General features: G+C 59.7%; 4 protein-coding genes across 8 annotated transcripts; 2 read left to right on the top strand and 2 right to left on the bottom strand.

Annotated features, from left to right (window-relative positions):
- The first annotated feature begins 31 nt into the window (after positions 1–31).
- Positions 32–4,514, top strand: FDX2 (ferredoxin 2). 3 transcript variants are annotated; one of them, XM_029217349.1, is made up of 5 exons: positions 32–307; positions 395–449; positions 658–700; positions 3,801–3,888; positions 4,087–4,509. In XM_029217349.1, the coding sequence occupies exons 1-5, from the start codon at positions 69–71 to the stop codon at positions 4,241–4,243; spliced, it is 582 nt and encodes a 193-aa protein (XP_029073182.1). In that variant the 5' UTR covers positions 32–68; the 3' UTR covers positions 4,244–4,509. The 3 variants fall into 3 exon arrangements, with proteins under 3 accessions (XP_029073182.1, XP_029073181.1, XP_029073183.1); XM_029217350.1 differs by having other exon boundaries at positions 47–307; positions 658–764; positions 4,087–4,514; XM_029217348.1 differs by having other exon boundaries at positions 32–449.
- A 485-nt stretch (positions 4,515–4,999) lies between these two features.
- Positions 5,000–7,388, top strand: ZGLP1 (zinc finger GATA like protein 1). The gene is made up of 5 exons (XM_029216871.1): positions 5,000–5,136; positions 5,385–5,759; positions 6,557–6,642; positions 6,999–7,092; positions 7,259–7,388. The coding sequence occupies exons 1-5, from the start codon at positions 5,000–5,002 to the stop codon at positions 7,386–7,388; spliced, it is 822 nt and encodes a 273-aa protein (XP_029072704.1).
- A 3,099-nt stretch (positions 7,389–10,487) lies between these two features.
- On the bottom strand, positions 10,488–17,162 carry ICAM5 (intercellular adhesion molecule 5). 3 transcript variants are annotated; one of them, XM_029219154.1, is made up of 11 exons: positions 17,001–17,162; positions 15,798–16,067; positions 15,297–15,617; positions 14,788–15,075; positions 14,139–14,393; positions 13,769–14,017; positions 13,037–13,279; positions 12,680–12,958; positions 12,339–12,578; positions 11,664–11,930; positions 10,488–10,926 (listed from the first exon to the last, which is right to left on the bottom strand). In XM_029219154.1, exons 1-11 carry the CDS (start codon positions 17,080–17,082, stop codon positions 10,652–10,654), a joined length of 2,769 nt encoding a protein of 922 aa, XP_029074987.1. In that variant the 5' UTR covers positions 17,083–17,162; the 3' UTR covers positions 10,488–10,651. The 3 variants fall into 3 exon arrangements, with proteins under 3 accessions (XP_029074987.1, XP_029074989.1, XP_029074990.1); XM_029219157.1 differs by lacking the exon at positions 10,488–10,926 and having other exon boundaries at positions 11,780–11,996; positions 17,001–17,154; XM_029219156.1 differs by lacking the exon at positions 10,488–10,926 and having other exon boundaries at positions 11,763–11,996; positions 12,339–12,958; positions 17,001–17,154.
- Positions 17,163–18,627: 1,465 nt separating this feature from the next.
- ICAM4 (intercellular adhesion molecule 4 (Landsteiner-Wiener blood group)) lies at positions 18,628–19,820 on the bottom strand. The gene is made up of 3 exons (XM_029219158.1): positions 19,412–19,820; positions 18,988–19,293; positions 18,628–18,864 (listed from the first exon to the last, which is right to left on the bottom strand). Exons 1-3 carry the CDS (start codon positions 19,803–19,805, stop codon positions 18,746–18,748), a joined length of 819 nt encoding a protein of 272 aa, XP_029074991.1. The 5' UTR covers positions 19,806–19,820; the 3' UTR covers positions 18,628–18,745.
- Positions 19,821–19,897: the final 77 nt, after the last annotated feature.

Genomic DNA, 19,897 nt, shown 5'->3' with positions numbered 1-19,897 from the left:
GCCTGCCCGGCTCCTCACTCTGGCAGCCTCCTCCTGGACTCACTTCTGTCGCACGCCCCCACGTAAAAATGTCGGCGCTTATGTTCGGGCAATTACGGGCCCATCTCTCTCGGGTGCGCCACGGCGCATACTTAGTCTCTGGGTCACATGATGCCTGTCATGGCCGCCTCCGTGGCCTGGGGAGGCGTGAATGCTGGGTTCCTGCTGCGGGCGGCCAGGGGTGCCTGGTGGTGCCGACCCGGGGGCTTTTGGGGGTCCGGGGAGGCGGCGGCGGCGCCTGTGACAGCCAAGAAGTTCCGGGCGACAGGTACCTGGGGCGCTTCGGACGGGCAGCGTTAACCTGTTGGACGCCGGCCGGGCGCGGCATGGCTGCTCACCCAACCCTGTTTTCTAGGCTCGCGCCCGGCGGGGGAGGAAGAGGCCGGCGGCCCCGAGCGGCCCGGGGACGTGTGAGTGTGGGAGCCAGGTCCCCCATTACTAATTTCACGAGGTTTCTCCGGTCCGCACCTTGCCCTACAGCCTCATCCCTGGGTCCCCCTTCTGTATCACCCTAATCCCCTGTCCATCAAGCCCCAAACGCGACTCCCTAATCCTAGATTACACCTGGTCCCTGTGCCCATCATCCAGTTCGTCATCTGCACCCCGATCTGTCCCCAGGGTGAACGTGGTGTTCGTAGACCGGTCAGGCCAACGGATTCCGGTGAGCGGCAGAGTCGGGGACAATGTTCTCTACCTGGCCCAGCGCCATGGGGTGGATCTGGAAGGTGGGAGCCGGGCACAGGGAACTGGGGAGGCCCGTATTCATTCGTTAAAAAAAACCCATAAGTCAGATATGATTTTCCACTACTTAACCCTGCATGGCTTCCCACCAAACACGGGTAAACTTCAGACTCCTCACCACAGTCTCATTCCCTGCCTCTTAACCTTCATTCATTCAGCAGTTATTTATTGAGCATTTGCTAGAGGTTAGTAAAACTCCTGCCCTCCAGGAGCTTGTATTCTCTTCCTTTTTCCTCCCTCTCTTCTAGCCACACTGGCTTTCTTGCTCTTCTTCAAACAGCCCAGTTCATGCCTGCCTCAAGGCCTTCGCATTTGCTGTTCCATCAGAAGTGCTTTCCCACCAGATCTTCTGGCTCCTTCTCATCCTTCAGGTCCCGATGTAAATGTCATCTTCCTGACAGTCTTGTCCCCCTCGGTCCAACTAAAGTCCCCATGCCCCGATAACTGTCATCTCAGTGTGTTTTATTCTCTGCGTAGCACTTCTCATTGTTTTGTTTCCTTCTTTGCCATCTCTCCCCAGAATCAGATCAGAAACCCTGTTTGCCTTGTTCACACTTATCTGTTGCCTGTCATGGTATTTAGACGTAACAGGTATTAAATCAGTATTTGTTAGAGGAAATACAATAATAGCAGACATTACTTTAAGCCTGTTAACACATATTAACTGATTGAATCTATTCCATGAAAACTTTATGCAGGAGGGGAGAATATTATCCTATCTTATAGGTGAGGAAACTGAGCCTCAGGTTGAGCAGACCTGGTCCAAGTTCAAGTAAGTGGCAAAACTAGATTCAAGCAAACCCAGCCTATTTTAGCCACTAATCTGTGCTGCTCTTCTATGAATATTGAACACTTACTGTGTGCCAGGTAGCAATGTAAAAAACAGATAAGGCCCGTGTCATTTCACACCAATTTCAACCTAATAGGGACAATAATCCCATGCATAAACATGTAATTATATCATGAGCAACTGGGAAGAGCAATCTTTTAAAAAGTGTACAGGGGGCTTCCCTGGTGGCGCAGTGGTTGGGGGTCCGCCTGCCGATGCAGGGGATGGGGGTTCGTGCCCCGGTCCGGGAGGATCCCACATGCCGCGGAGCGGCTGGGCCCGTGAGCCATGGCCGCTGGGCCTGCGCGTCTGGAGCCTGTGCTCCACAACAGGAGAGGCCACAGCAGTGAGAGGCCCGCGTACCGTAAAAACGAAAGCAAAAACAAAAACAAAAACAAACAAAAAAAAAGTGTACAGGGTTAGCTGTTGGGTGTATGTAATAGGGAGCTGATTTAATCATTAGACGGGGAGAGTTGTAGGAATGTGGGGGGGGGCGTGGGGGTCATAGCAAACCTACCTAAAGTTCTGTTCTGGAATCCAGTGATTGGCAGTTCATGACAGAGATTAGAACATGAATTTTCAAGGCAAGTGGCCTGTGTTCAGATTTTGCTGTTGCCAACTGTGTGACCGTGAGCAAGGTCCTTAGCATCTCTCGGCCTCACTTATAAAATGGGATATTTTAGTTCCTATCTCACCAGATTGCTGTGAGGATTAAACAGATCTCATGTGTAGTGTGTAGTACCTGGCATATAGTTGGTGTGCAGTGAGTAGCTGGGACGATTACATTAGATAATCTCTGTCTCATGGGGTAAGGACGCCAACGAGTTGGGAAAGAGGGCTGAGGAAGAGATGCCTGGGAACTACTGGCAGTTTCGAGGCCCAGACAGTTTCTTCCCCAGAGACTGGAAGGGTGGGCAAATTAGTCACCATAGCCCACAGGGATGGTCTGTTGGTTCAGGAGGCTGCCTTGCAGCACCACCCTTATTGTCCGACATGTCCGGAAGAGAAAAGAGAATTCTGTCCCGTTCACTTATAACAAGTATCTCTCGAGCATCTACAACCTGCCAGGCTCAGTGCTGAGTACAGAGAGAAGAGGGCAGGTTGACAGAGCACAGGTAAACCCAGAAATTATGATGGTAATTTCACACTGATAAATACTGTCCAGAAATTATTTAAGAGATAACAAGGGTCAGGGGAAGGACAAGAAATGGGGCACTTGGAGGACAGTTGAGTCCCCAAAGACAACAAGGACGTAGCCGTGGAAGGAGTGGAGAGAACAGCATTCCAGATCAAGAGTATGGAAGATGCAGAGGTCCGGTGGTGGGGATGAGCTTGGCATGGAGGAGTTGAGTGAGGGGGCCGGTGTGGCTGAAGTGGGTGAGTGTGGGGGTGGGAGCATCTCAAGGACTGAGTGAAGGAGTTTGGGTTTTATTCTAGCTATAAAAACCCTTTGGGGAAAAAAAAAAAAAAGAACCTTTGGAAGCTTTAGGCCAGGAGGAACATTATTCCGGAGCACAGTTCCCAGTGATCAATCAGAAGGTTGGGAATGTGTCCAGGGGCAAGCAGGAAATCCCAGACTCTCCAATCTTCCAACCCTTATTCCCTAACCCCTTCCCCTGCTGCAGCATTAGATGCGGAGTGAGCCGGTCCCTCCTTCAGCAGCAGCAGGGAAGCCCAGCACAGTGGCAGGGTCGCAGCAAGGGCCCACAGGCTACAGGAAACCTGCCTGGCCTGTCCCCTCTCAGCTACACTGAAGTCAGGTCCACGCTCATTAACGGTTCCAGGTATCCAGCCTGGTCCTCAGCCTGCTGGGGAGTTTGGGGGAAACCCCGGGCGTCCTTTTGCAAAAACTATGTGCAGGTCGGAAACAGCCAGCTAAGTCAATGACAGGGTGGGTGGAGGGTGCCCACAGTGGGCGTGCAGGCCCGGGAGGGAGAAATGAGGGTCGAGTGGTGAAACGAAGGGATTCTTGGGAATTCCCTGGTGGTCCAGCGGTTAAGACTTGGCTCTCACTGCCGTGGACCTGGGTTTGATCCCTGGTCGGGGAAATAAGATCCCCAAGCCATGTGGTGTGGCCAAAAATAATAATAATGATAATAAAGAAACAAAGGGATTCTCCTTTATGTCCTTCACTGAATGGCACCTGCCTGACCACTCCCCTTACCAATGCTCCCTCACTTGCTGCCCCCAGGAGCCTGTGAAGCCTCCCTGGCGTGCTCCACCTGCCACGTGTATGTGAGCGAGGACCACCTGGACCTTCTGCCTCCTCCTGACGAGAGGTGAGCAGGGGGGCCCCTCCCAGCTCTGAGCTGCAGGGCTTGGTTGCTGAGCCTTCGCGTTCCGGGTGTCCAGAGTTTCACCCCGTCAGCAGCAGAGGGCAGCCCCAGCTTTTCTCCCTGCTCCTGCTGCTGGCAGGAGAGCTTCCTTTCTGGCCACTCCCCCAGACCCATTAATAATCGCTGCCCCCCTTGCTCCAGGGAGGACGACATGCTGGACATGGCCCCCCTCCTCCAAGAGAACTCCCGGCTGGGCTGCCAGATTGTGCTGACACCTGAGCTGGAAGGGGCTGAATTCACCCTGCCCAAGATCACCAGGAACTTCTACGTGGACGGCCACGTCCCCAAGCCCCACTGACACAGGCAGCTGGATGGTCCCAGACACTCAGGGCCCCAGGGCCAGGACTGGAGGAATAGCCAAGTTGCCAGCCCCGCCCAGAGCACGAGACAGGCCCGGGAGAGATGGCGGAAGCAACCGGAAGGCCAGAACGCGTGCTTCAGAGAGATCCCACGTCTAGGCTCTGGTGGGGACAGGGCCCCTGTTGGGGCAGCCTCCCCCAAACCCCTGAAAATGGGGGTGTGGACAGGGGTGGAATCTAATCGGAGAGATAATAAAACCGGCTCACAGACTTCCGGCATCTTGAGTGTCCTTGCGGGGGGTGCGGGTGGGAGTACAGGCCCTGGGGTCTACAACTGCAACTTCCAGGCCTCCAGCTTTCCCCTCCCACGGTGGTGATGGGCCAGCGGGAAACTAAGAGGCCTCAGAGTGAGGGTCCGCGAGCCTGAGGATCAGCGTGGCAAGGCCCCGCCCCTCAGCCGCGGAAGGATTTGGAGGGGTCCAGGCTGCTCTTGGCCGAAAGGGGTGATCAGACCACCTAAGCAGGGTCGGAAGGGAGAGAGGGACGGAGGCTGGCCTGAGGGTGGAGGCTTCGAAGCCCGTGCGCAATATCGAAGGCCAGAGGAGCCCGATCCCACTGGCCCCGCCCCCCTCAGGTGGAGCTCCTTGCACCCAGGGCCAGAAGCGCCCCCGCCCCAAGCAGGTGGGGCTCATCGGGTGGGCCCGGCGTGGGCGGGGCCGGGCGAGATTTGGGAAGTGGGTAAGGGCTGGGGCGCAATGGAGGCCGAGCCAACCCCGGACTTGTCGATGCTTCGAGAGCTGCTGGCGCCGCCCTGTCTGGACCCCGAACCGCCCCCGGAACTCGCCACCCAGCAGGCACCAAGGACCCCAGGATGCCTCAGACCCAGTGGCAGGTGCGTTAAGGAGCGGCCCTTCCCCCAACCTGGCCCAGTGGTCAAGGGATCATGACCTCTGGTTCCTGGGGTTACTCAGGGGTCAAAATGTTAGTTCCTGGTACTTACAAGGAAGAGGTCCCAGTCCCCAGGGATACTTGGAGTCATATGGGAGTCAGAGGCTATACAGTTCTCCTTGCCCCCTGTGTCTGAGACTCATGTAGGTACCGCCCAGGGAGTGGGGTGACCACACTGCCCCTTGTCCCCAGATCCTTCTGGCCTGCACACCAGGACTCGGTCACCGCCCTTCACTTCCTCCAAGAGACAGCAGAGGGGCTGGTCCAGCCCGCCACCTGGGACACTCAGGCCCTAGGGCCCTGCTGGGAGCCGAAGGCCCTGGAGACTCTGGGAGCCCTACCTCTGGCCAAGGATACCAAGAACATGCTGACCCCAATCAGCCAGCAGAGCCGCAGCCTGGGGCCCCGAGTGGCTCCCCCGGCCTCTTCAGCCCAGCCACAGAGGAGACCCCGGAAGCAGTCGAACCCCCAGCGGAGCGCCGAGAAAGTGGACCCCCAGTTCGAGGGGGTGACCCTGAAGTTTCAGATAAAGCCAGATTCCAGCCTACAGATCATACCCACCTACAGGTAGGGGCTGGCCTGAGCAAGGGCACCCTTTATGCAAGTAATAGTGGTAACAGTGCAGAGGCCCCGGGGGCAGGTGCTCCCAGGAATGCCGTCATGGACTCCCACCTCAGCCCTGCCTTACAAATGGCCCCATCTCTGAGCGAGACCTCAGGCTGGTGTCAGTCCCTGTCCCTGCTGCTATGAGCCAGTCACATCCAGGTCTGAGCCTGGGTCTCCTCCTAAGAGGCCTGACCATACCCGGGGCTGCTGCTTCTGTTAGTTGTTCCAGCAATGATAATAGCTACCGTTTGTCAGACATGACAACAGTAATAGAGGTAACAGGTAGCACTTGGTGTGTATGGGCTCGCTGAACCCCGTGAGGCCCACTTTACAGATGCAGAAACTAAGGCGCAGAGGATGAGATCTCTTGTCCTTGGTCACACGGCAAAGACGTGGGAGAGCTGAGCTTTCAACCTGGCAGGCTGAGGAATTCCCTGGCAGTCCAGTGGTTAAGACGTGGACTTTCACTGCCGTGGGCCGGGGTTCAATCCGCAGTCGGGGAACTAAATTCCCACAAGCCGCTCGTTGCAGCCAAAAAAAAAAATAGCAAAACAAAACAAAAACAAACCTGGTAGGCTGGCCCCAGGCTTACTGTCTTTTCAAATGATTATGTCTGTGATATTAATGAGGTGCAAGGCCAGGCCTTTCAGACATCAGATGCCTCCTTGGGGGTTGCCTGATCATAAATCTTCAGTTGGGGGCTATCTGGGACAGCATACAGACAGACCCTCGGTGCTAACACCTTGTCTACTCCCCAGCCTGGCCTGCAGCACCCGCTCTCAGGGTCCCCCACCAGGCCCTGCCAGAGTCCCAGAGGCCAACGCAAGAGGCAGCGAGGGTCTGGGTGAGTCCTGGAGACTTGAGAGCTATAAATACTTGGGGGGGGGGTACAGTTTCATTTCTTCCTTGTCTTTCTCCCCATCCCGCTTCCCTATTTAGACCCATCCAGGAGGAGTCTCAGCATCCCCCTCCACTCAGGCTGAGTCACCCACACCCCCGGCTTCTTCCTCTGCTGAGCTTTGCCATCTGTCTCCCTTCGTGGCTTTCCCTCTGTCTTAGATCTGGCAACACCGGGGCTGGCCCGGAGCTGGGTGGGGCCTTCACAGAGACCCCACCCCGCCAAAATGCCCATCCCACACAGGCCTCCTGAGCTCGGATTCTTGGCCTCTGACCCTTGCCCTTTGGCCTCTTCCCTTTCAGGGCCCCGACGCTGTGCTTCCTGTAGGACCCAGAGGACCCCACTCTGGAGAGATGCCGAAGATGGGACCCCCCTCTGCAACGCCTGTGGTATCAGGTCCTCAGAACGGAGGAGGGATTTGGGGTGGGGTCCTCGCATCAGTCCATGCTTAGCCGGTGTGGGGTTTGGGGAAGAGAAAACACCCACCTCTTGGGGAACGTGGCTCACTCGTGGTGATTTCTGGGCCCCTGCTGAATGTTGGTTTCTTGCACCCCCATCCCAGGTACAAGAAATATGGCACCCGCTGCTCTAGCTGCTGGCTGGTGCCCAGGAAAAGTGTCCAGCCCAAGAGGCTGTGTGGCAGATGTGGGGTGTTGCTGGGTCCCCACCCAGTCCCACCTCAGGAAGGGTAAGCCTTTCCTCACCCAGCCGAGCCTGTCCTGCCTCAGTTTCTCCAGGGGAAGAACGGGCTGAAGGCCTCCTAGGGGAAAGAATTGGGTCTTGAGGGGTGCAGCCTGCCTCCTCTCTGCCCCCTCCCCATTCAGAGACGCCAGGCGGAAGACCCAGGCCTCAGGCCCCAGAGCTCCTGGCTCACGGGGTCACTGGCCCCCTCCTTGGCCCCTGCTTCAGCCAGGCTTGGCTGGGCACCTCACCCCCTCAGGAAATGCTCATGGCTGTGAAACTCATATTGTTAATAGCAGTGACAATAAAGAGCAAAACTTCTCAGATAAAGGGCACTGTGACTTTGGGATCCCACCTTGCGCGCTCTCCCCCGCCTCTCCCCTGGCCCAGGAATGTGGGGAAGGGGTTTTCTCAGTGGGGTTCTGAGGGACACACACAGTCATGTAGACAGGCACCACCTGGGAATTAGCCACATTCATTACAGCACCCCATACAGGGCGACAGCCACCACATGCAGAAACAGGCAACACGTTCAGAAAGATACACACAGTGGGACATCCCCGGGGGTCCAGTGGTTAAGACTCCCCGCTTCCACTGTAGGGGGCACAGGTTCAATCCCTGGTCAGGGAACTAAGATCCCACATGCCTTGCGGCACGGCCAGAGACGCATCAGCAGACACATATGTGCCGACAATCACGAGACACACAGACCACACACAAGACAGCAAGACATTGACAGATGCACATCCACCAATAGACACGTGTTGATGTACACACAGGACACATACACATGCACGATACAGACACACATGAAAGAAACATAGGTGGCACAAGTTGGCCCACGGTGATACACAAGTGGGCCCTTTATCTGGCAGCTCCACCCTTGCCTAGAGAATGTCTCCGTCCTGCATCCTTTCACACACCAGTCCCTACTGTGTCCCCTCCTCCCTTTCTAGATCTCTCTAACCCCACCAAAGTGTGTCCCCAACCTGAAGCCAAAAGCCACATGGGAGACGCTGAACTCTACACCTGTTGCCAGGACACACAGGCCACCACTACTCACTGGGAGGGAGGGAGGGAGGAGGGGGGCATCAAGGATGGGTGAGATGCAGAGTGGGCAGGGGTGGTCCCTGCTGTGAGGGGTGAGTGAGGCCTGCAGGTCCACTGGCCCTGGGAAGGCGAGCCCCTCTGAGACCCCCTTTGACTCTCCTGAGTGAGCCTGTGGGGAAGGCTTGGGTCCAGATTCCTCAGCCCTCGGATCCCTGACTCATTCAGTACCCCCCTTGCTTGGCTCAAAACACCCTCCCCCAGGTCTCCCGTAGCTGCTGCCTTTCGCATCACTGGAGTGGGGGTGGGCTCTGCCCCAACACCACATCTTCAGAGACCCCTTCCTTGACCCCCCCCCACCCTAAAATGGACACCCCCCCTCCCACCCCACGTCAGGCTCTAGTTCAGCTCTTTGCTCATCTCTCTCTTAGAACCTACCAGAAGTTTCACCTCGCTACTGGTCCAGGGTTATTTCATCCACATTCATCTCCCCTACTGGACCATGACTTCAGAGGTCCAAGGTCACCACCTCTCTGTTCTTGACCGTGATATGCCCCCACCACCACCACCAGTGCCCAGCATGGAGAAGCTCTTTGGGGAGAGACACAGCACACGAGGGTCTCAGACTGTGTGTCTACAAACCCCTGGCTGTTTTTATCGACGTAGTCAACATTTATTGACCAACCACTGTGTGCCAGGTCCCAATGAGGCACTCAGTTATGAATGGAACAAAGATCCCTAGCAAAGCCAATATTCGAGAGTGACAGGAAACAGGTATTCAGTAAGTATCTAATAGAATGTCAAGTAGTGCTCATGCTACAGAGAAAATAAAGTATGTAAGGAGGTGAGGAGTTGGGCTGCTACCGTGTTCTCAGGGAAAGCCTCTCTGAGCAGGTGTGACCTTTGTGTAGAGACCTGACAATAAGAAACTAGCTGGGAATTCCCTGGCGGTCCAGGGGTTAGGAATCCGCGCTTCCACTGCGGGGGGCACGGGTTCGATCCCTGGTCAGGGAACTAAGATCCCACATGCTGGCAGTGCGGCCAGAAAAAACAAAGGAACTATTTGAAATGAGGACACCTGGGGCAGAGGTAATGGCAAGAGCAAAGGCCCTGTGGCAGGCAGGAGTTTGGGATTCACGGAACCTCAAGGATGCGGGTGGGCAAGGAGAGAGGTGATGGGGGCCGGACAGCAGGGGCTGCACCACGTTTGGGCCTTGTGGCCTTTTGTACCTGGCACCTGGCACTGGCTTAGCCTCTAGTGCCCCAGTTTCCTGCTCTCACTTTTGCTCCCGAAATGTTTGTGGGGGGCAGCTGGTGGAGCTGGAGCAGTCCAGGCCCGCTTCCTTCTGGCAGCTCTGTGTTCCTGCTTTTGAGGGAGGAGGAAACTGGGGGTGGAGGAGGCCCAGCTGTTCTCTCCTTCTGCTGTGGGGGGTGAGGGGGTTGACTGGTGGTGAGCAGGGGGCGGGGATGTGGCTGATACCCTATGTGTCTCTTCCGAATCGTGATGGGCCAAGTCGAAAGGCAGCTTGTGGGTAAACTGAGGCACCACGGATGGACACAGGATGGAGGAGGCCTTGAGGGTGGGGCAGGGGTGCACCCTGTAATAGGAGGGACATCGCAGCGGCTGACACTTGGAGCTGCAGCTTCCTTTACCCATCCCTGCAAGGCCTCAGGGCTGGGGCGATGCCCAGACCCCTGGGAAAGGGCCTCCACCCATCCAGGGAAGGCAGCCTCAGCTCCTCCTGGAAGCAGGCCTGGGGGAAGCACCCAGCTCCCACCCCCAACATTAGCCGGATTAGAGGGCAACGCTGGGCGGAAGAGAGAAGCATTGAGAGGGAGGAAGGAGCCAGGTCCCCAACCCCGCCCAAGGGTCCAGGGAGAGCACGAAACAGGGCACGGAGAGCGCAAACTCCTGGTCACATCGCAAAATGGCGGCTTGGACTGTGCCTGACACATAGTAGGCCCTCAAAAGCAAAAATGGTTTTTTGAATAAACACCCACAGGGTTGGGATTCGAACCCTGCGTTGCTTCTGCATCGCAGACTGAAACAGATGGAGCCGAAGTCCTTTATAAAAACTTTATTGGGGAAGGGGGGTAGAAAATGGGGGGTGACGCCCCTGGAATTGAATTAAATAAATAAATAAATAAATAAATAAATAGAACAATAAATAAGCCCCCGTGTGAGTCTGGGGGGCGTCCCCCGGCCCGCGGGGAGAGGGGAGCAGGCTCACGCTGACGTCAGCTGGATGGCAAAGACCTCGCCCCCCGCCGGAGCCTCTGCGGTGCCCACAGCCTCAGTCTCACCTTCGGCGCCCCCGCCCCCGCCGGCGCCGGCACCCGCGCCGTTGAGACACACGGCCTCACCCGAGCTCTCGGCCTCCTGCACATTATATTCGCCCTTCTTGCAGGCGGTGGACTGCACGTAGAAGGCCAGGCCGGCCCCCGCGGCCAGCAGCGCCGCGCCCCCAGCCGCGCCGCTCACAGCGACCCATAGCCACGGACCTGCGGGGTGCGGACGCTCAAAGAAGGTGGTCGAGCTCCCCCCACCCATCCCACACACCAAGCCCGGGCCACTTCTGCCCCTCCCCACAGGCATGAGGTCAGTTCTCACGCGCCTGGCAGGGAGCTCCAGGGAACCCAGCCTTGGAGGAAAGGAGAGCTCACAGCTCGGGTGAGGCCCTAGACCCATTTTATGGGCCACCCCATCACAGGGAGGATTTAAGCCCCTAGCCCCAGAGATACCCAGGAAGTCAAGCAACTCTCCTCACCCTCAAAAGGATGGTGGGGCAGGGGGGAACCCAGTCATTCCTCCACCCCAGAAAGACCCCAGCCCCAGAGCTACGCGAAGCGGCAGCAGGATCCTGCTGGGCCTCCACCACTGCCCTCTGCCTCTGTCCCTCTCTAGACCCCCTTCTCCACAGCCGCACGCTGGAAGGTGAACTGGATCAAGCCTTCACCACGCAGAACCCACCCAAAGTTAAGTCCCTCCTCACAGCAGTCACAGCCCCGAAGGTTCCCTTCCCTTGGGCTCGTCAGCTCCCTCTCCTTCCACTTGCCACCCCCACTGCGCCATCAAAGCCCCACCCGCCAGGGCGCCCCTAATTTCCACCCCGGCTCACTTCTGTCTCATCTGTGGGGACTGAGAGGGAGGCAGGGACGGGGTCAAGAGTCCCAAGGCGCGGGTCACAGCCCCCTGTAGATCCCTCGCCCAGGCCCCCCCCCCACCAGCTGCTACTTACCAGCCACGCGCACGGTGATGCGCCGGGTGTGGCGCCCATGCGCGTTGGTGGCTGCGCACTCATACTCGCCGCCGTGGCTGCCCATAGCGCCCGCCACGCTCAGCGTGCTGTTGTTGCTTGACAGGCCGATGTTGAGCGCCCCCGGGGGCGCACGCCAGCTGATCTGGGCTGGGGGCCAAGCCTCCGCTCGGCAGGTCAGCGTGAAGTTCCCGCCTGGCCGCACGCCTCCTGGAGGCGAGGCAGCCAGCTCGGCCACGACGGGGCGGTCTACAGGGGACAGGAGGTTGAAGGGGCCAGCCGCTGACCGAGAGCCCCCTTCTGAGACTGTCCCTCCTGAGATGAGCAGGCAAAGATCCTGCCTCACTTCAGAGCCCCATCCCCTTACAACTGGACTGCTGTCGGGACTAAAATCCTGAGCCCTGCTTCACTGAATGGAAGGAGGTGGGGACCCACGCCAGGGCCCTTCAGACCGAGAACTTGAGGGGGCGGGGGCGGGCTCGGGCTCTTGTTCCCTAGAGTTTTCATTACCCTTAACATTTCATGTTAAGGCCAGGATTCCTTGTCCCCAGAAATGGGACTGGGGAGGTGCCCTTGAACTCCCCCGGGGAATCCCACCTCTTTTAGTCACTGTGCCCGAGACCGGATGCCCTCTATCTGGTGCTGCCCGCAACTCACACTCCACGCCCACGGTGACGATCCGGGCGTCAGTGCCGTGCGCGTTGGTGGCCAGGCAGCGGTAGATGCCTGCATCCTGTCGGGACACGCGCAGCCGCTGCGGCCGGGGCGCGCCCTCCCGGGAGCAAAGCACTTGTGGGGAGGGGCGACCCCGGGCGGAGCAGGCCAGCGCAGCAGCGTCGGCGCCTTCCAGCCACGTCTGGTGACTCGGGCAGGTAGATTCATCCATTTGCGGTGGCGCTGCAAAACAGCCATGGGGTGGGGGCGGGGAGGCTCGTTGTTCAGGGAGAAGCCGGGACCTGGAACACCCCCTACTCCCCGCCCGCCTGGGCCTCGCTCACACTCCGCGCTCACGGTGACCATCTTGACCACGGAACCGTGCTGATTGGTGGCGTTGCAGATGTAGGTTCCGGGTGCCAGTTCTCTAGGGATTTGAGGGGCTCTGGGACCAGGGTCTGGGGGTGCCAGCGGCAGCAGCGCCCCCTCACTGGTGCCTCCGGAGCCAACGCACTCCACGCTCGGCTCTGGCTTCCCATCCACCTCACAGGAAAACAGTTGCCCAGATCCTTCCACCCACGTCCAATTGCTAGGGCAGCTCACCTCCTCAAAACTGGGGCCATCTGGGGGGCAGAGGGACTGGAAGTCAGGACAGGGTGATTCCGACGTACCCCGTCCTGCCCTGTGTTGCCCCCACTCACATTCCACCGTGACGGCTACATTTTTGGCTGCAGACCCTCGAGCATTAGTGGCTTCGCAGCGGTAGGTGCCCGCGTGCTCCCGGACCACACGCAGTGTGCCCTCGATGACCCTGGCTTCCCCAGAGCGCACACAGTTCACGTTGGGTGGCGGGACCCCATGGGCCACACAGCTCAGGGAGGCCTCTGTTCCTTCCAGCCAGGTAATGCGTTCAGGGCAGCCCACACTGTCCAGCGCTGGTGCGTCTAGAGAGGAGGGTGTTGTTGAGTTTTGGGGTTTAGGGACAGGTCTAGTGTCCCTAGACCCTTTTTCCCATCCCAGACGGGTAGGCTACGCTCTGCACAGGGACACCAAAGCAAAGGAGTTTCTCTCCAGTCAAGCCGTGCACTGTTTTGGGACTTCCTGAGCTCTGAAGTGTGCTTTTTTCCTGATGCCTACAAAGTGCCCACAGGACCCTCCCCAGTCTTTAGCTTAAAAATTGTTAGCCGGTTTGGAGCACCCACGTTTCCAAGACTCAGCTCAAACGCCAGGCCCCAGGCCCCTGTGGACACGTCCACCCCCTCCCCTCCATCCTTCTCTAAGATCTTCCCCTAATCCGGCTCACCAGCCTCTTGCCTTTTTCAGAATCCTGCTCAAAGGCACGCCTCAGACCCTGTTTCCACCTTCCTCTGTAGTCAGGCCACCCCTAGACACTGAGAACCAGACAGAGGTGCGCCCTATGCACCTCCACTCACACTCCACCGTCAGAGTCACGTCCTTGACCGCCTGGCCCTGGACGTTGGTCGCGGTGCAGTGGTAAGTTCCAGCGAGCGCGCGAGTGACCGGACCCAGCAGGCCCAGGGCCAGCACCGCCCCGCCGTCGGGCCGCGCACAGTGCACCGAGGGCTCTGGGTTTCCACGGGCCTCGCAGCGCAGCGTCTGCTCTGGTCCCTCCGGCCACGTCCAGCTCCTGGGACAGCCCGAATCGTCCAGCCGGGGGGCGTCTGCGGGCAGGGCCATGGGATACAAGAGGCTAGACGTGGACCGTGGGGAAATCCTCCACTTCCATGACACGGCCAGAGACCAGGCAGGCGGAGGTAGGCGAGAGGTTAAAGGCCAACTCACATAGGACGCGCAGCTCGGCGCTCTCGTTCTTTCTCAGGGTCTCCCCGTCAACTTCGAGGGTGGCGTCGCAGAAGAAGCCACGCCTGTCGTCGTTCTCGGTGGCGTTCAGCTGGAGCTGGGCGGGCTGTCCCGGGACCGCGGCTGGAATTCCGTCTAGTGTGACTAGGGCTCGGGCCCCGGCTGCGCAGGTTACTGTCACCATCTTCCCCTCGGGGGCGTTGGGCTCGCTCAGGGTCAGGAGGGGTTCCGGGAAGCCTGGGGACGGGGCATTGGTCGGGAGACCACTGACCATGCCCCTCCTGCGGTTCAAGGCTGCCCCTTATCAGCCCGAACCTTCCCCGCTTCAGCCAAACCGTGGGTACCGTGCCCTGTCCCTCGGGCTGTTCAGGCTCCTCTCCCTTCTCGCCCCGCCGCTTTGAGGTGGTCAGGCCACATCTCTAGGGATCCTCGTCGGGTCTGCGACCTTCCCCTTTGGGCAGCTCAGACTCCGCTTCTCCAGCTACTATTGAGTCTTCCATCTGCCCCGCCCCTTCGGGACTCTCGGGCCACGCCTATTCCGATACCCGGGCCCCACCCACTATTTGCCCCGCCTTCGCCTTCCTCTGGCTCCACCCCCGAGCCGCCGAGGCCCCACTTCACTCCCTCTTACTGTAGACAGTCACGTTCTCTTGGGTCTCTCGACTCTCGCCCCCCAGGGTCACGTTGCAGACCAGCTGCCTGGCGCCCTCCTGCTCTGCGCTAGCTGTGGCTGTGGCAGTGGCCATGAGAGCGTCCCCCTCGAGGGTGACATCGGGACTCAGCCTCTGGTCCCCCAGCGCCAGGTAGACCTCAGCCTCCGAGGCTGGAAACAGCCCGTCCATGGCGCAGCTTACGGGTCCTTCTGAGCCCACTTCCAAGAGCCGGGGGGCAGCGAGGCGAGGGGGTTCCGGAGGCAGGGCTGGGAGTAGAAGAACAGAGCTTGAACTTATGTATTGAACGCTCAATATGTTCTAAGCGCTTTACAGGCACTCTATTATGGTATTATCCTCAAGGCACAGAGGGGAAAATAACTTTCAGCTGGTGAGTGTTAGGGTAAGAATTAGAATTCAGATTTCTCTGCCTCCAAGCTTCTTAGACATCGGCCCGACCCCCCTGGGTCCCCTCCTCACACCCACTCACCGAAGGTTCGGAGCTCTCTGGGGGCTGAGCTGTTTTCAAACAGCCCCAGGCCATGCGGCCGAAGGTCCAGCTCCGCACGGCACGAGAAATTGGCCCCATGGTCCTCCCTCCGAGCAAGTACCGTGGCTGTGAGCACCGCACCCCGCGCTCGGGGTGGCTCCCCGGAGAAGCTGCGGCGGATCAGCTCCCGGGCGCCCCGCAACAGGGTCAATGTGAGACTCCCACGAGGCCCAGCGCCGGGGACCCTACAGCTCAGGGTGAAGTTCTCGCCCACTGGCTGCCAGGCAGGCAGCGGCACCAGTTCTACACGATCCGGCCGTTCTGCAACGGGGGAACCACGGTTGTTGGAAATGCCAGGCTCAGCACGACGTGGCTTGGAACCCAGGGGCCAAGGGGGGGAGGGCGTGCTGATCCAGAGGGTGGGGCCTGTAGGAGAGGACCCCGTTACCCAGGGGGCGGGGCCTGAAAGGAGGGAAAGTAGCTTGGCCTCTGAGAACTCACGAAAAGTGCGAATGAGCCCGCGAGCCTGCAGTGTGCGTCGCGCGCAGCGGAAGAAGCAGACGGGCTGGGTCTCCGGCTCTCGGATGTCCACCAACTGCCGCGCCAGCCAGCGCAAACCCCTCTGGGTCCCATTCCGGCGCAGCGAGGTCTCCAGGCCACCGCGCTCGGGCCGTGGGCAGTTGGTGCTGCAATTCAGCCACAGCGATCCCCCGCGCTCCACGAGCGCCACGCGGGGCTGTAGGTCCGCCCAGAAAGGCTCTTGCGCGACCACTGCCCGGAGAAACGCGAGCTCAGCCTGGGAGCCACCTCCCTGGGATCTAAGAGCCCCTATGCAGACTCAGGATTCCCAGGGAATGAGCAGAGGCCACAGCCAGGAGTCCCAAGTCCTGCCCAGGTCTCAGGTTTACAAGCGCGCTCCCACGGTCCAGACCTCGAGGGTGTCTCTGGTACATTGCAGCGGAGAGCCCTTCTCTCCAAGGTGCGGATGGAGTGACGGGGAAGAATGGGGGGGAGGGGAGAGATGAGAGGAAACATGGGGTTTTCAACGCACACAGCAATGCTGGGAAGAGGGGACCCCCGGGTGGGGGAAGGGAAGCGGACTGGTTCTCACGGTTCTCGCCAGGAGAAGGGGAGACTGGTTGAAGCGAGGGCAAAAGAGAGATGAGGCTGAGTCAAGCGAGGTTAAGGGAGGAGTCCAAACCCGGGTGAAGAGTACGGAAAGAGGACGCGGGGCTGGGCTCATGAAAGGAACCGCGGGAACAGCCGATGGACTCTGTTGCCAGGGCTCCGGGTGGAGCGGGAACAGTGCCTCGGTGTCACGGCAGTTGGTGAGATTTGGGTCTTCGTGGATTTCGAGTGGTGAAGATGCCAGTCCGTGGACCATGGTGCATAGGAGAGCGTGAGGAGGTACCCCGGGAGGGGACAGGGGAGATAATGGAGTCTCCAGAGCTCGAGGCTGGGTGCAGAAGAGCACCCAGGATCTCGAAGAAGGTAGGGTAGAGACCTGAGTGAGCGAGGAGTCCGGAAGCTTGGTGTCCAGTGTGTGTTGGGGGGGAAGAGGGATAGAGAAGAAGGCCCTGGGCTCAAGGTGGGTGCAGAAGCGTGGGAGCGAGGCGAGGGAGGAGCGGGGAGGGCTTGTGGCCGCTTCGCAGGTCCAGAAACTACGACCCCGCCCCGTCCACCCTGAGCCGGACCGGCTCTTACCTGAGAGACCGAAGATCCCCAGGCCCAGGGCAGCCCAGAGGCCGAGCAGCGCCCGGTGCAGCCCTGGCGAGGGTCCTGGCATCGCCGCCGCGGGGGAAGCGCAGGAGGCGAGGGGAGCGCGAGCGCTGAGCTGGGCTAGAGGACTGCGCGGCGCGGCGGGTGGGGTGTGGAGGAGGCTGAGTTGCGCTTGGGGATTGGTTTAACGTTGGTAACTTGGTTTCCAAGGAGGGGGCGGCAGCAGAGGCGGCGCGGGGAGGGCGGGAAGGCGAGCGTGCACCAGGCTACCGGCCTTGATGAAGGCGTGCTGGCAGGAGCGAGCGGCCCCCAGGGTCTACATGGAGGCCGGCCCCATTGCCCGGAGACTTCTGGGGGCGGCTGCGCACTCCAGCGTTGTCCCCGGCGGCGACGCTGAGGTGGTGGGGATGCAGGGTTGCCCTTCTCAAACCCCCACCCCACCCTTTGCTTAGATGCTATGATAATGAGCTGGACTCCGAGCTCCGCCTCCACATTTAGCCCCTCCCACCAGCCCCCCCTTGGAGCGGAGATGGGTTGGGGGCTAGGAGAGATTTGAGACGTGCAGGCTGGGGATGAGAAGGCTCTAGGGGAGGATGTGGGGATGCCTCCCTCACTGATCCTTCCCCTTTTAACCCCTGGGAGCTGAGGGTTACAGCTACGCCTCTAGTCTTTCTCTGTCTCCGCCCCCGCACGCGACAGAAGGGGCGGGGACGAAAGTGACAGCGAGTTGGGAACGTGTGTGCTTGCGCGCAGCGTTCTCGGGCGTCTAAATTAGGGTCGGCTCGGCTCTGGGTCTGTATTTACCCAGCGTGCAGCGGGCACGTGTCTACGCGACTTGTGTGAGCAGGAGCCGCCAAAGAGCGCCTCTGAATCCGCTTTCTGCTCGGCGGGCGGGGCCCTGGACCACGCGGGCCTTGCCAGGCATCCACTGCAGGCCCCGATTCTGCGTCCACGCGAGACCAAGAGACCAACTGTGATACTTTTGACTCCGCATCTGGGTTCCAGGTTTGGACACCCTCCATGTGCTCACCAGGCCCGGTGACTAACAGGACGTTTCCAGGATGCGAATCTGTGACATACAACACCGCCCCCCCCCACCTCACCATCTGGTTGCTCCTTCCCCGCAGTCAACACATGGGTATCTTTTCTGCGTATCCACGTTCCTCACAAAGTACATTTGACCCAGCCCACCTGTGTTGTCACTCCCAGAGCTAATGGTGAACTATGGGGATTAGTTCTCTCCCCACCCCTGCCCTCCAGGAAAGTGCAGGGTCTAAAGGGCGGGGGGGGGGGGTAGGAAAGTTAACATCCAATCAGAGCTGCTGCGTGGCAGCGCTGGAGCCAATCAGGAGAAGCCATACCATGAACCAGCCTTCCCACAGCCTAAAGCCCCCCTGGGCCCATGCCTTGCCCCTCTGCACCGCACTGATAATGCGCGCGGGAGAGGTTTTTACTACATCGGCTGGGAATGCAGAGGGAATGGGGCTCCGGCATGGGAGACCAGAGTGAAAAACCTCAGGTGCCCTCAGGGAGACAGGAATTTGGAGAAAATGATAGAGGCAAGGCCAAAAAGAAGACCACTTCAGTCAGAGGAGGTGCACTAATGGGGGACCTTTATGCCCAGGGGCAGAAGCTGGCTGAGGAAGGCTTTATTGATCCAGGCAAGGTTCCCCCAAATGTCCCAGATTCCTTTTTCCTCCAGCTCAGCCAGCATGCACCACTCACTGCCTCTATGCCCGAGACTTCATCGATAGGTACTTTCTCAGGCAGAGGGCCCCCACTACAAGAAGGATCCCCACAAGGGCTGCGATGGAGGTGGAGGCCAAGGCTTTGGACGCAGGGCTCCAAGCTGGAGACAAGAGGGGAGAATTAGGAACAGAGCACTTGGAGGTGTGACAACCCGCATGGACATGCTCTGGCTTGGCCCACATAACCCTTCCCCACTCTTCCCAGGGTTATAAGGGTGCCTCACCGAGGACTGGCAGCGTCATGGGTGCCGAGCTACTGAGGACCACCAGGCCATCGAGATCGAGGCGGGCGTAGCAGGTAACGGGCTGCCCGAAGTCACTGGGCCTGGCGCGTAACGCGTAAGTCAGCGTCACGTTGGCCAGATCCCGGCCGGTGAAGCGCTCCAGGCTCTCGGAGTAGATGACCCGGCCACCGCGCCTCAGAATCACCACCAGGAAGCCCACGGGGAACACGTGTGTCACATGGCAGCGCAGAGTGTACTCACTGCCCATTAAGACCGGAGGCTCCAGGATCACGCTGCGTGGCTGTTCTAAAGCAAGAGGGGGCCGCTGGGCAAGGTCCGAGGGCTCCCCCTAGCGCGACTGTCCGTTACCCCCGCTCCGTCCTCCTCCCCGCACCCCAGCCAGGCCTGAGCCCCTGTCCCTCACTGTAGGCGGTAATCCTGGCGGTGGCCCCCCGCGTTTCTCCCGCGCAGGTGACGAAGCAGTGCACATCGGAGCTCCAGGCCCTCACATCCAGCAGCTGGTAGGATACCCAACCGGGCCCACTGAGCGTGTCGCCTCGCCGCAGCTCGGTGCGGAGGCTGGAACCCTCCGGTAGGGGGCAGCTGCTGCTGCAGTTGAGCCACACTGAGCCCCCCGGCGGCACGGCCTTGAACTCGGGGCTTATGCGCACCCAGAAGGGTGCTGAGGTCTCCGGGGGCGCGGGAGAGGGGCCTCCCGGGCCTTGCGTCCGCGCACTCCGGCGCCTCCACGCGCTCCCGCCTCGCGGGTAGGAGGGCGACAGCAAAAGCAGCAACAAGAGGAGGAGCAGAGACCCCATGGCAAAAAGCCCGGACTGAGGGGCCCCGCGCCAGGGAGCCAAGGCTGGCTCCGGAGATAAGGAGGCCCGCAGCACCGCCTCTTCAGCCCCAC

This window comes from Monodon monoceros, unplaced genomic scaffold (assembly GCF_005190385.1).
Source record: "Monodon monoceros isolate NGI ecotype Baffin Bay Population unplaced genomic scaffold, NGI_Narwhal_1 Super_Scaffold_12, whole genome shotgun sequence".
Lineage (NCBI taxonomy): Eukaryota > Metazoa > Chordata > Mammalia > Artiodactyla > Monodontidae > Monodon > Monodon monoceros.
The sequence above is the reverse complement of the archived record's forward strand: the minus strand, read 5'-3'. Positions and strand labels throughout refer to the sequence as shown.